We start from the raw sequence: 13,287 nt of genomic DNA, 5'->3' as shown, positions 1-13,287 counted from the left end.
CGGGACGCCGGCAGATCAGGTAAGGCTCTATTTACTATTACCTCCCATAGGTTTACCTACCCTGAGTGTGACTTGGGGTTACCGCTTCTAGCAACTTTTTCTACCCCGAGTCAGACTCGGGGTTACCTCTAGGGAAGTTAAAAAATTAATTTCAGGTTTGCTGAATCAGTTAGGTTTACTAATGAAAGTTTATCTTCCCCAGCCTTGGAGAGCTTTAATAAATCTTGCCCATTGAGTAAATAGATATAGTAGATATGAATTTGGAGCATGTGGGATTGGGGAAAAATTACAGTGCTGAAAATTTCGATTTTCGAAATTTCGCAAAGTTTTAACAGTCCTTATCGCGGTGAATAATAGGTCCAGAATTGTTCTTCTCACTACGGCATGCATGGCGATACCCAATATATGTTATCCAATCTCTGTGTACCTACTTTGGAATATACAGAAAAGAAAACTAGTTTTTTTGCGGCAAATTAGGATTATATTGTGTAATAGCAAAAGCAAATAGATGAAAGTGTAACTTTCATACAAAAATGTTAAACAATCAGGTGAATTTCCGTCTTTCCCAATATTTTCCTGGGATGCGCAACCAGATGTCTAGACAGTTATAAAAGTATATCTCTTTACCCGACGCGTTTTGCTGGTGGGCTTCTTCAGGGGATTTTCCACAATGGACAACCATGAGATTACCTCCTGTGGAAGATGGTGCTCTTTGTGTGTTAGATACTATTTATTGGTTGGATGGAAATCAAACCATATCAGGTTCTGAACAGAGAAGTGGCAGAAAGGTTTGTGCAGGACAGCGAAAACGGCTAGCCTCAGGATAGGAGATGTACTTTTATCTGTACGTGTCTAGGGATCTTTATCTGGTAGTGCATCCCATGAAAATAATGGGAAAGACCAAAACTCACCTGATTGTAAAAAAGTTTTGTATGAAAGTTACGCTTTTATCTATTTGCTTTTGTTATTGCACAATATAGTCTTGATTTGCCTCAAAAAATTGCCTCAAAAAAAAAAAAAAAACCCAGCTTTCTTTTCTTTTTTTTTTCTTTTTTTATCACATATTGTTAGAAGGCGGCTACTCCACTAATCTATATGAGGTTGGCCTAGTATTACTCTTTTGACTACAAAAATATATTGCTTACCTTTATTCCCATGTCTTCTACTGGTGAAATGCATTGTACAACTAACTACAGTGTATGACACCATAATTTAACCAATCAACATTCGTAAAATTCACTGCTGTAATAAGGAGTGATTGAAAAACTGCTGATAAAACAGTGAAATATTAACCAAATATGTTTTTGAGACATTTTATTTAATTTTAAAATCCATTTTCAAGTTTAAAGTGAAACCTACAGTTTCACTGTAAACTCAGTCTCAACTGGTTGTCTCCTTTTTTTTTTGCATATAGATAATAATATTTAGGTAATAATATATATACTAAAAAAAGTAAGTTGAGGCCATTTCAGTAGTTTTGAATGTTGCATTTGTTGTCTATGGTATTTATTTTTAATCTTTTCATACTCTAAATGTTCTACTTGGCTGTTCTTAAATGTGCTATTATCCTAACATTTGTACATTTGTTCCGTTGTAGCTCAAGAAGTTCTTACTGCAGATGGCAGAGAAGTTGAATATCAGCCAAGATATATCTTGCGAGAGTCTGATTTCCCAGTACGAAATTCTTCTAAAGAGAGCAGAGGATATCTCTAAGAGGGATAAAGAATTTCTGAGTGACAATAAAACCCTCATCTATAACCTTCAAAAAAAGGTACATTAAAATATCTATGAACATTTTTAAAATCAATTCCTGGAAGTAAAAGTTGAATAGATTAAGGTGAGAGTCAGTCCTGCTATAATACTACTTCCATTTGGTCCAGAAAACATGGTGGCTAGCACTCTCACCTTGCACCTTAATCTCAATGGAGTTTGTATGTTCACCCTGCAATCCAACTTCCTCTCCATCCCAAAAACATATCAGTAAACCTATGTACACACATGCAATGGTTCTCGACCGATAATCAGCTCAGGGCTAATATCAGGCGAGAATCATGCGTGTGTACAGCGCTCATCATCGATCGTCCGAACGACCGTCCTGGCAGATTCACGAACGATGAACGTAATGCAAGTAAAGGGTTGAGAGCTCAGTAGGGTGCCGCCCTGTCGTTCTCACCCCTTCTCTCTCTATAGAGCAGAATGGTGCTGTATGGTGCTGTATGTACAGCTCTCGTTCATGCATCGTGTAGCCATTTGTCATTTGAAAGGATTGTGAAAAATTTGCTTACCCTAAATTTGGCCTGGGACCATGTTATGGGCATTAGACTGACATGAATACAACAAGCACAAGAAATTGTGATTGGATATAAAGGATCCAACCTATAGTAAGGAGTTATGTGGCAGAAACAGGTATAAAACATCAAACAGGTTTATTCAAATCTTCATAAAAACATACACCAGATTGGGTCTAAAAATATTTTCCATAACATTAGTCACAACAACAGGTTTGAAGGCCTTAGCAATAAGCAATTATATCTATATAAAAGCTGATGTGTTTCGCGGGAAAGACTCACTTCATCAGGGAGGAGATTCTCTTCAAGGTAAATCTGTCAAGCGTTTGGATTCGGGCTTGGACACAATAAAAAACAAAACATAGAATATGAAGAAAGTGTTCTAACCAAAGGGAAGATATCGATTGAAACAGATATTTTTCATGCCTAGTCTGCAGGGTTAAACATTATGTAAGGTAGAGAAAGAGAGAAAAAGACAGGCCTTTAGTGGCACAAATAGTTGGTTATAGATGTGTTGGTTATTTAATAAGAGTTATTTTAGTCTAATCTAGACAAAACTCCTCTGTGCTAGAACCTAGCGCTAACACAGTCCTCCTAATCTCAATAAGGGCAATTTTGTGAGCAATATCAACATATATATAAAATGCACAGGGTTATTCTTTGAAACCCGACGCGTTTCGCCCAAAGGGGGCTTCCTTAGGGGATTTTGAGAACTCAAAACTGATTTACCATATAAGACATAGTACTGGTATTATAGTCCATAGTATATCATGTTTTTCTACTCTATACCATTCACAAATATAACTGGGGGTTGTGAGCTTCATACCTCTCAAGAATATATTTACTTTCAAGAACCAACTGTAACTTCAAGTTCAAAGGGTCGCAATGGGCACAAAATGTACCCCCACATATGCGAACATATAATTGGGAGACTGGGAAAACAACCTATTCCTAAACTTGGATATACAAATCAATTGTCAATTTATCAGTAAATAGAAGAGGTATATAGACGACATTGTTGTTTTTTGGACAGGGTCTATACTATTCCTCAAATAATTCTTTTTGAAACTCCAGATCAATACGTACAATCTGAGATTTACAATGGAGTATAGCAAAAGTGAAATACCTTTTTTTGGACACATATCCAGATGACACCTAAAGGCTCAGTGAGCACTACGCTTTTTAGGAAGGAGAAAGCAGGCAATACCATCCTGCACGCAGCAAGTGCTCACCAGACCCCATTAAAAAACAGTATTCCATTATGTCAATATCTCAGACTGAGAAGGAACTGTACGAGTGAAGTAGATTTTGACTCAGGAGCCAAGACACTGAGAGATAGATTACTATTAAGAGGATACAGTAAGAAATTATTAAAGAAGGCTTATCATTAAGCAAAATCATCTCAATGCAATCATTTACTGTGTTGTCTATATGCCTCCTATTAAATAGACAACACATTTATAACCAACTATTTGTGTTACTAAAGGCCTGTCTTTTTCTCTCTTTCTCTACCTTACATAAGAAAAAAAACAGCCAAGAAATCTGTGCTTCAAGAACAAGCAGGTGTATAAACCATCAAAGGCAATCAATATGACTGAATCCAGATTAATGACCTATGAAGCACTTCAAATGCAGGATTGATTTATAAGGTTGGCTCATAGGGCTATGCACTGCCTGTCACTTCACAGTCATGGACAGCCTCAAATGCATTGATGTATACTGCTGTCTGATGTTCTGTTTGGGAAATGTCTCTTCACTTCCTTTCTGTTAGATTGGTGTCAGGCAGAACAAGAAAATTTTCATAAATCTAGCCAACATGAAAATCTATCCAAGGGTGAGGAAAAGTTATAATGTGTATGATGATTATTAATAATATTAAACATTATTTATATAGCGCCAACATAGTACGCAGAGCTGTACATGAAATAGGGGCTGCAAACGACAGACAGATACAAACAATGACAGAGGAGAAGGAGAGGACCCTGTCGAAAAGAGCTAAATCTAGGAGTATAAAGTTTTTATTCTTGGACCTTGTCCTCCATGAGGATATTTCTGCCTAGCTAACTCTACGAAAAAATGCTTTCCCTGAAACCAGCACCCAAGGGGAGTACTTCCTTGTACGATATCAATGGACACAAGGCTTTTATTGGATGACGGTTGTTAGCACTCTGTACTGTAAGTCACAACTGAATAAAAGACAGAAAAAAAAGTAATAGCTATACTGCTGTCAGTTTACTAATATTTGTATGCTACTCTCCTCATCCACACACCCCCACCACCATGAACACCTGCTTGGTCCAAGAATGGGCAAATGTTTTATCATTGGCCCTGTTTTTTAAAAGTTCTCCAAGGCTGGAGAGGATGCATTTTCATCAGTGAAGCTGGGTGATCCAGTAAACCTGAAATGGATTTCCTAAAATTCATTAGCTATTTGTTAGCAAATGTTTTCAATTCTGGACTAGATTCATTCCAGGTTTGCTGGATTACCCAGCTTCACTGGTGAAAGTGTATCCTCTTCAGCCTTGAAGTGCTTTATTAAGTCATGGCCAATATGCCAATCAAATATTGATTTAGAGTCCCCTAGTTTTTAACAGATTTTCTTTGACAGCAATTCTGCCATAAAAAAACCCTCGAAACTTGAGCCTCGAGTAATACGGAATAATGTCTCATAATGTACTTTGTCTTTATTTGTACTCCTTTGTCTTTTAGCTATTTCTCAGCCCAGCTAAATGTATTATATCTCTGTAGGTGAATTCCCAAAGAGAAAAAATAGAGTTAAAATCTTCCCAAATTGAACAACTGGAGAAGAAGATCAAACAGCTCGGGAGAGAAAAAGAGCATCAAGCCTTACTGAGCGCTGAAAATTCAGCTGACGTGACAGCCCAAAAATTGCAGAAGAAGGTCGAGAGACTCCAAGGACAGCTCAGTGACATGAAAATTGCTAATCAGAACCTGACGGCTCAGCTTGTCGATATGAACGATATAAAGGTGAGCTCGCCACTTTAGGAAGTTTAGAAAAGAATTATGCAGTGCTCTCTAAGCTCTAATGCAAGAGGTAAAAAAAGTCTCTAGTTAGAAGTTGTATAATAATTCTCACTAAAATTACATTGACAATACCATAGAGATATATAGCACTGGCATATTCTGAAGTGCTTTTCAGAGACTACTAAACCATTTATCTGTACCAACAACTAAAAACCTTAACATCCTATAATTATTGCAAGAAAAATATAGGAAGTAAAAATATGGTTTCATTTTCCTTAATAACTTTAATGAAAGGATATGTTGGTCAAAATACTAAAAGAAAATGTTTAGAAGTAGAGACAGCTATATATTTTTGTGCATATGTACAATTTGATATTAAAATGTTAGTAAAAAAGGCTCTTATTCTGTACTGAGGTTGTCTACTCTGATTTCATTGCATGCTTTGAGCTTCTCACAGTGTGAACAGGAAGCTGCAGATATTTCCCACCTTATTTCCTGGCTGGAGGACGTCAAGCCCTTTTCTCTTCATCCTGACCGTCCCTGGACCACTTATTTTATTAACTGGTTTTCAGTTCCTTTATTTGTGGAGGCTCAGCATCACACATGGGAGTTCCCTAGGGCTTTCAGCATGCAAATACAGTCTGCCCATCTAGCACTCCTCCAAACGGACATATAATCAATAGTACTAAAGATTTGGGGGAAAAAAAGTTTTTTTTGTGGTTTTCAGAGTGGCTGCACCCTACTGTCCCATCCCACCCATGATCTGCTTACATTGCATAGAGATGCACATAAACTAATAATGAATATAATAAAAAAGAAAGGCTTTATTTTAAAAAATCACCACTCATATAATGGCACTCCATTCCAACACAACCCAACCTTACCTGTTCTGAAACAGGCACAACTTAGCTATTATATCTCAAAACAAAGCCTTTTCCTTTAGATATTTTAGCTTTTTTTTGTTCTGTCTTTTTACAGACATTTCCTTCTACTTCCTGTCCCACAAACACTACAGGACATTTACCAGAGGGGAACTTTGGTTTCGCCTCTTGGCTTACCTCCTCTTCATGTAACCTTAATAATAACCATATACTATGCAATATTTTTGATAAACTAAAATAAAATGTGAAATTAATCAAAAATCAGACAAAACATTATTCTCAGACATTTGGGCAGAATGTCAACCAATAGATCAATCAGGAAAGGCAATTTTTTAACCACTCAATCAATTGTTTAACAATCATAATAATAAAGATTGATTATTAAACAAGTGGATAGTCAGATAAATACCTGCAGCTGATTGTAAAGGATCGATTTGTTTATTGATTGTTATAACGTTTGCAAAAAACGTCCAGAGAAAATCCCATAGTGCATGGCTAGAATACAATGTAGTATTTCCAAGCACTGTTGGTTCCAATTGTAATGGTGACAAGGACAAATAGGGAGGGGAATCATCCCAGCAAAGACACAAAAAATGATTAAAAAAAGGGGTTTCCAACTATTCTCTTTTAGAAAACATGTTTTGGCTTTACATCACACTGCATATAGTTTTATGTCTTTATGTCTTTACATTATTTATGTCTTTACATTATTACAACTGCTCAGTTTCAGATGTTCTTACTCTATTATAACGTTTAATATATATAGTTAGAGAAAAAGAGAGCTAGATATAGATATACATAGATTCATATATGTATATTAAGTTGCAGTCTGCAATATTATTTTGTTCGTTTTAAGGAGAAAACCATCCAGCAAAAAAAAACAATTGAGCTGCTGAGCAAGTCTTTGGAAAAACTAGAGAAAATTAAAGAGAAAGCTGCTAAAAAGGTGGTGAGCTTGAAATCAGAACTGGACTACACGGAACATGAATCTGTCGGAGAAAAAGCGAGGTGTCAGCAGATGGTAGATGCGGTTACTAATGAGCTGCTCACAGCCAAAAGAGCCCTCGAAGAAGTGGCAAGGAGAGAAAAACAGGTACACTTTGCTTTTAAAGGGAATCATTAGTATCTTTTTAGCAACCCTTTAAAAAAAAAGAGAGGAGCTCATTAAGTAGTTTTTTTGGGCTGTAACTTGCAGATACTTGAGAACTTTGAGAGACTTTATACAATAAATGGAAATAGAAAAGGTTTTTGTCCCGTACTTCTCGTGATGTCTTTTTTGGGAAAAAAAAAGGGTGTAAAATTTGTCTTCATAAGGATTGTAACAGGAATTGCGTTTTATTTTTTTTCTGCCTTCTAAAAATGTAATTAGGAGGTGTTTTAGACAGGTGGTACGAGTACCTGTGAAGATTTTTATTACAAACTAATTACAAAGTTGTCAAAGAAGGAGACACACTTTTCCCTCCCTTAAGCAACTCTTCACAAGGCATCTCATGGGTGCAGATATTAGAAAATAATTGCATTATGTTTTTAATTGATCTCTCATCCATTTTACAGCTTGTCGACTTCAGAGAAACCATTACCAGGATGATGGGTTTTAAAATTAACACAATGGCCGTGCCAGATCATGAGATCTTCGACCAACTTAAGAGGGTTCTAAGGACTCACGGGCCTATTGACGTCAGCAGAACCGATAGATCGAAGTTGCCGTATGGGTTCCGGACTGGGGACGGTGCTCCTGAATACATTGTGCAGCACATGAATCCAAAATATTAGTCAAGAGACTTTACCTCTAGTTTCTTCACAATTATTTTTTTTCATCAAACTGTTAAATTATTAACAAGAATATGTCACTTATGTATGTAATACACATGTATTAATCTTTTTATAGTTACACGGTATTTGCATTCATAAAAGTACATTTATGAAGATTACTTTTTCACTTTGCTAATTAGGGTCTTTTTAAAGCCCCCCCGATCTGCTTAAACTTACCTTTACCTCCCATTATCACCATCCTGTTCCTTCTCTGTCCTAACCCTATACAACCTGTGTGTTGGATGACGTTGATGCTTACAAAGATTTATTGTGTGCATCCCTCCTTCTTGTGACAGTGTTCAGGCCTGGTAAATAGTTGCTCAGGTTCAAAATTCCATTCTCATTTTCACCCTTATACCCAGTAGCACCTGATGTGGTGGTTCCTAAAGGGCAGTGGGATAATACACCCATATATACCTGAATATATGAGTATTACGTTATTGTTGCCATTTTCAATTGGATGGAAAAGTATAGTGTTAAAAAAGTTTCAGTCTTAATTGTGACATTCCCAAATGGTAAAGCAGCTAATAAGCAGCCCACTGAATGATGTCTTGGGGTCTATGTATAAAGCTGTGCATCTGATATTCCCTAGTACAGGGGTTCCCAACCCCTGGTCCGCGGTCCACTAGTAGACTCAGGAGAAGGACCCTGCTTGGGGAGGTGCATTGGCCAGAGCCGCGGACCATGTCCCCCGTATGCATTGCAGGCTCAGGGCGGTGGTGGGTTATGGACACAACTGGCCCACTCTCCTATTGCAGGCTCAGACCTGCGATGGGAGAGTAAGTGGGTTCTGGTATCATTCTGGGGGGGAATTTATTCCCCTTTGAGTGATACACGGCTCCCCACGCATGTGTGGTCTGGAGTCTGAACAGTTAGTGGTCTGAGAGCTCCAAAAGGTTGAAGACCACTGCCCTAGTGGATCAATTTCGGCCATTGAAACACATTGCCCTTTAAAATTTTCAGAGAAAATCAGAGAATGTTTGAGTGAATGTCAGATTTGTTGCTCTATAAACATACCCCATTAAGTCATATGATCTGAGCTTGCTCCTTGTACAAGGTCCTATTATCTTTATTAAGCGGAAAACTTTCATATGAAGAATATTAGGTGCTCTATGGCTGTAGATCTTGGATACTAGGTGCTCTCTGCCACTATGACCTAACAATTAAGCCTCTCCACCAGCTCCAAGCCCCGTCCACCATTTTTATTATTCAATGACAACAGTCAATAGCACTACTTTTATTAGATAGGATGTTGGGTTTGTGGCCTAACCTTTCAATGAATTAATCTGAGTTTGATTGTGAAAGATGTATATATTTGCTTTTATGGCAATATATTTATATTTGTGATAAATCATTTTCCTTTTAGACTGGTGTATCCTATAACCAAAATTTTACCAACAATTTAAATTGTTACGGTATATTTTATATGCAATAAAAGTAAAAACAAAAAATAACAGAATACACTTTATTTTATCACATAAAAATGAATAATTTAATGAAAACAGGTTTGACAAAATATTTTTTGTTGTGTTCAGTGTGAAGAATTCATAAGTACTTTATTATTTGTACACAGCAGTGAGAATAGCCCCATTTTGTTTGATCTTTTAAAGGGTCTAAACCTTAGTAAAAATAAAAGTTATATTTGGCAGCTTAGCAGTCCTTGGATGTAGCGGTGGCATTCTTTTTTCTATAATTTTACCTGGTGATTTACCAGTAATATGCCACCTTTCCTAGGGTGCCAGCATACATTGCACTATATTTACAGAGAGCCAGGGTCACCTCAGGACAGGACTTCAGAACCTCCCATTCCTTCTATTCATAAACATAAGAGGAAAAAGTTCTGTAGTCAAACAACACTTCCTGATAATACTGTTTGATGCAACATTGCAGGCACTGTTAAGGATGTCACTAGATTCTTTTTTTAGCATTTAATAAACATATATATTGAAAATGCCTTTAATAGTTCTTTTGTTGACCTAACAGACAAAATATGAGAAGACTATTCTTAAGGTTTACATACACTTTATGAGTTACCTTTGAATAGCCCCACTGCTGGGGTATTTGTTTCTGAGTGGGCTTTAAATGTTTTTTTGTTAAGAAATATACTGTAAATATTTATTTGGCATATATACATTGTATATACATCATTTGCAATCCCCTGTACAGCAGAACTCAGATGGGAAGAAGGACAAGCAGCTCAAAGAGCAAATCAGTTATCCAGCAGTGTTTCTGTGCAAATAAGGAATATATTAATACCATTACATGATGTAATTGTTATTGAACTACATTTTTTTTGCCAGACGGTAATATTGTGTGCAGCAGAGCTGTGGTTCACATTGGCCATGAGGTTGTGGTGGGTTTACTGCTTCTGCATGCTAGGAACCACTGTGGTAGCTCCACAGGGAATGAGGGGCAGCAGGGAACAATACTAGTACCCCTCACTACCACCAAATGTAAAATGTGAAGACGCTGGTTCAGTGCTCTCTGGTGCAAGTGTTCGAGTGACGGAGTGTCAGCCACGCTGTGCCTCATTGAATCGCATAACTTAGAGCCCAAACTTTTCTAGCTCTTGGACCACTAAATGCACAGACTCCAGACATGCACGGGGAGCCATGTGTCACTCAAAGAGGAAGAAACTTCCCCCAGAGTGACGTCATGATGCCAGAACCCGCCATTGCTGGTCTGAGCCTGCGTTGGGAGCATAGGCGGGTTGTGTCCAGAGACTCAGCTTGGCCACCATCTTGAGCTTGCGGTCTATACGAGACATGGTCCGTGGCTCTGGCCAGTGTGCCCCACCAGGGGGGTCCGGCAGACAGCCGTACCGGAGGTTGGGGACCTCTGATTTGGAGGAAGGTCTACACCCACCCAAAATCTAATAGACCAAAAAAAATCTTTTGGCAGGTAAAACAAAGAGTTTTAAAAATGCACTTTACATTTTTTTTATATTGGAATTAACATTGGAAAAACTACTATATAAAAAATTATTCCCTTTTCTTTTTTTACTTTCAGCTTTCTACACTGTGACAAGTCCGCTTTACAGGAAACCTAAAAAAAAAAGTTACTGTTAAACTTTCAGAAACCAGTTACCTGAAGTACATATTTCTCATTTAGTATGAGCATAGTAATGATATAAAAAAAATCTAGCAAAGAGATATATTTTAAAGAGTGGTTAACAATGAATTGTCGGGCCTGTAATTCACAATCTAATTTGTTAAATTGATCAAAGCCTGACAAGAAAATGTTCCAGATGTAATGGTGAGATTTCACACTGGCCAAAAATGATTAGGCAAAAATATCACACGAAATGGCACCGGCTCCAAAAAAATATATAGAAAAAGTGGAAGAGTACAAAAGATCCTCAATTACTTAGGATGATATTCAATTTGAAAGAAGATGTCTGATTTTGTAGGTTGTTGGGTTCACTCCTCCCGTGAATAAGTAACCATCCAAGGTCATTTTCTTTCAAAATGAAGAAATTTATGTGAACAAACTAACAATGGCAGGCCGCATTTGGCCTCTTGAATCCTCGTTGTGAAACCCATTTGCAGATATTTCCTGGATTCTCTAAAGACCAACCTTTTTTGTTGGTGGCTTTATGCCGAGTTTCCAAACTCCCTCTTGTGTGCCGCATTTTGTAGGATATACAGTTGAGTTTTATATTTTATGGAACACGCATAGGTAAGAGAAGGGAGTCCAAACCAAAGGATTATATGATGCATATATATATATATATATATATATATATATATATATATATAATATTATTATTTTTAATAATAAACTGTATTATTATTTTTAATAATAAACTGTAAAGCACAACATATACACAGCACTGCACATTAACCACCTGGGCGTTACACTGATGTCTAGATTTCTGTACCAAAAGCGTTACAGGTTTTCATGAAATTTTTTTTTTTAAATTGTAGACCTGTAACTTAAAGAAATATGTCCGAATAGGGGTCTAGTAGATATAATGAATATAAAAAATGTTTGAAACACACAATCATGTAAAAATAAAATTAAAGGAAAAACACAAAAATCAGCTTAAACAAGAATACATAAATAAATGAAAAATACTGAAAATGCGATAATTCTGTATACTGTATAGTAATATATTTTTCTAAATCACCTCCCTAGTGTCCAACCGTCCAACGTCACATACCTATAGACAAAACCACATAAATATATTTTCTATTATTTTGGATTGGATTGGATACAGGACTTTGTATTCAATCCAATACAAAATGAGAACAAAATTCAAACTCTCATTATGTATTGGATTGAATACAAACTCCTGTATCCAATCCAATTCAAAATACATACTTTGTATTTATTTTTAATTATTTTGTATTGGATTGGATACAGGACTTTGTATTCAATCCAATACAAAATGAATGAATGAGTTTGAATTTGAATTTCCCGCACACGCGCCGACGTCATCACGCACGCACAAGAAGCCGGTCGGCTTTTTTTTTCTCCGCCGGCCGGCTTCTTGTGTTAGAAGCACCCGACACTGGACTGAGAACGATGTGGGACGCCGGCCGGCATCTTACCGGTCCCGCTGGTATAGGAGACGGCACCCGACGCTGGAGAGGGAGATCGATGCTGGAGGACGACGCTGGAACACGGACCCGACGCAGGAACACGGACCCGACGCTGGATGAGCTCAGCGGGACCAGGTAAGTGAGATTTTAATATAGACTAAAAAGTACGGGGTTATCGATAGTTGCAAATATTTTTTGCACGGAAAAGTACGGGGTTAGCGGTTGGGAGGTTAAATAGGGGTTGCAGCAACACAGGAGGGGAAGACTCTGCCTAAAAGAGCTTTCAATCTTATATATAGTATATCCTGTATGTCCTATACCAATCCTATACCAGCCATCGCATTTATACGTTTAAACCCCTGTTTATATGTCTTCCCTGGTTTCCCTGTTTTCCTCTTATCAACTTGTTAATCTAAATATTAAAGCAGAAGTGTACTAATTATCAAAAACAGGGGTCGGCAAAGTTTTATGGCCACTAGGATATTTATGGGGTGGGCGGGAGCACACTAGGACAGACCCGCCCTGATGGCTCCGCCCACCACCTGGAACCACCCCCTGAAGTGAAATCCCTCTCCTCCGTATGCTCCGAATATCGCAGCAGCGGAAGTATCAACGAGCGTGGTAAATAGGGGAGCCACTGCAAAGGGGCGGGACTGGAGCTCCGGTGGCTCTGGAGCTCCAGCGGCTCCGGTAGTTCCTAACGCCTCCTAGCCGATCCCAGAGGGCGTTAGGTCAGAACAATCTACCGGCTAGGCCGTATCTGGCCTAAAGGCAAGA

General features: G+C 37.8%; 1 protein-coding gene across 1 annotated transcript in view; it reads left to right on the top strand.

Annotated features, from left to right (window-relative positions):
* LOC140342267 (coiled-coil domain-containing protein 170-like) overlaps positions 1 to 9,861 on the top strand; it is a 32,827-nt gene extending 22,966 nt beyond the window's left edge. Inside the window, exons 10-13 of the mRNA XM_072428392.1 lie at positions 1,598 to 1,771; positions 5,037 to 5,276; positions 7,011 to 7,247; positions 7,709 to 9,861. Of these exons, the coding sequence (XP_072284493.1) occupies positions 1,598 to 1,771; positions 5,037 to 5,276; positions 7,011 to 7,247; positions 7,709 to 7,927 (870 nt within the window). The 3' untranslated portion in view covers positions 7,928 to 9,861. The remainder of the gene's footprint in view (positions 1 to 1,597; positions 1,772 to 5,036; positions 5,277 to 7,010; positions 7,248 to 7,708) is intronic.
* Positions 9,862 to 13,287: the final 3,426 nt, after the last annotated feature.

The sequence above is a fragment of the Pyxicephalus adspersus genome, chromosome 12 (genome assembly GCF_032062135.1).
Source record: "Pyxicephalus adspersus chromosome 12, UCB_Pads_2.0, whole genome shotgun sequence".
NCBI lineage: Eukaryota > Metazoa > Chordata > Amphibia > Anura > Pyxicephalidae > Pyxicephalus > Pyxicephalus adspersus.
Note: the sequence above shows the minus strand (reverse complement) of the source record. Positions and strands in the feature narration are given on the sequence as shown.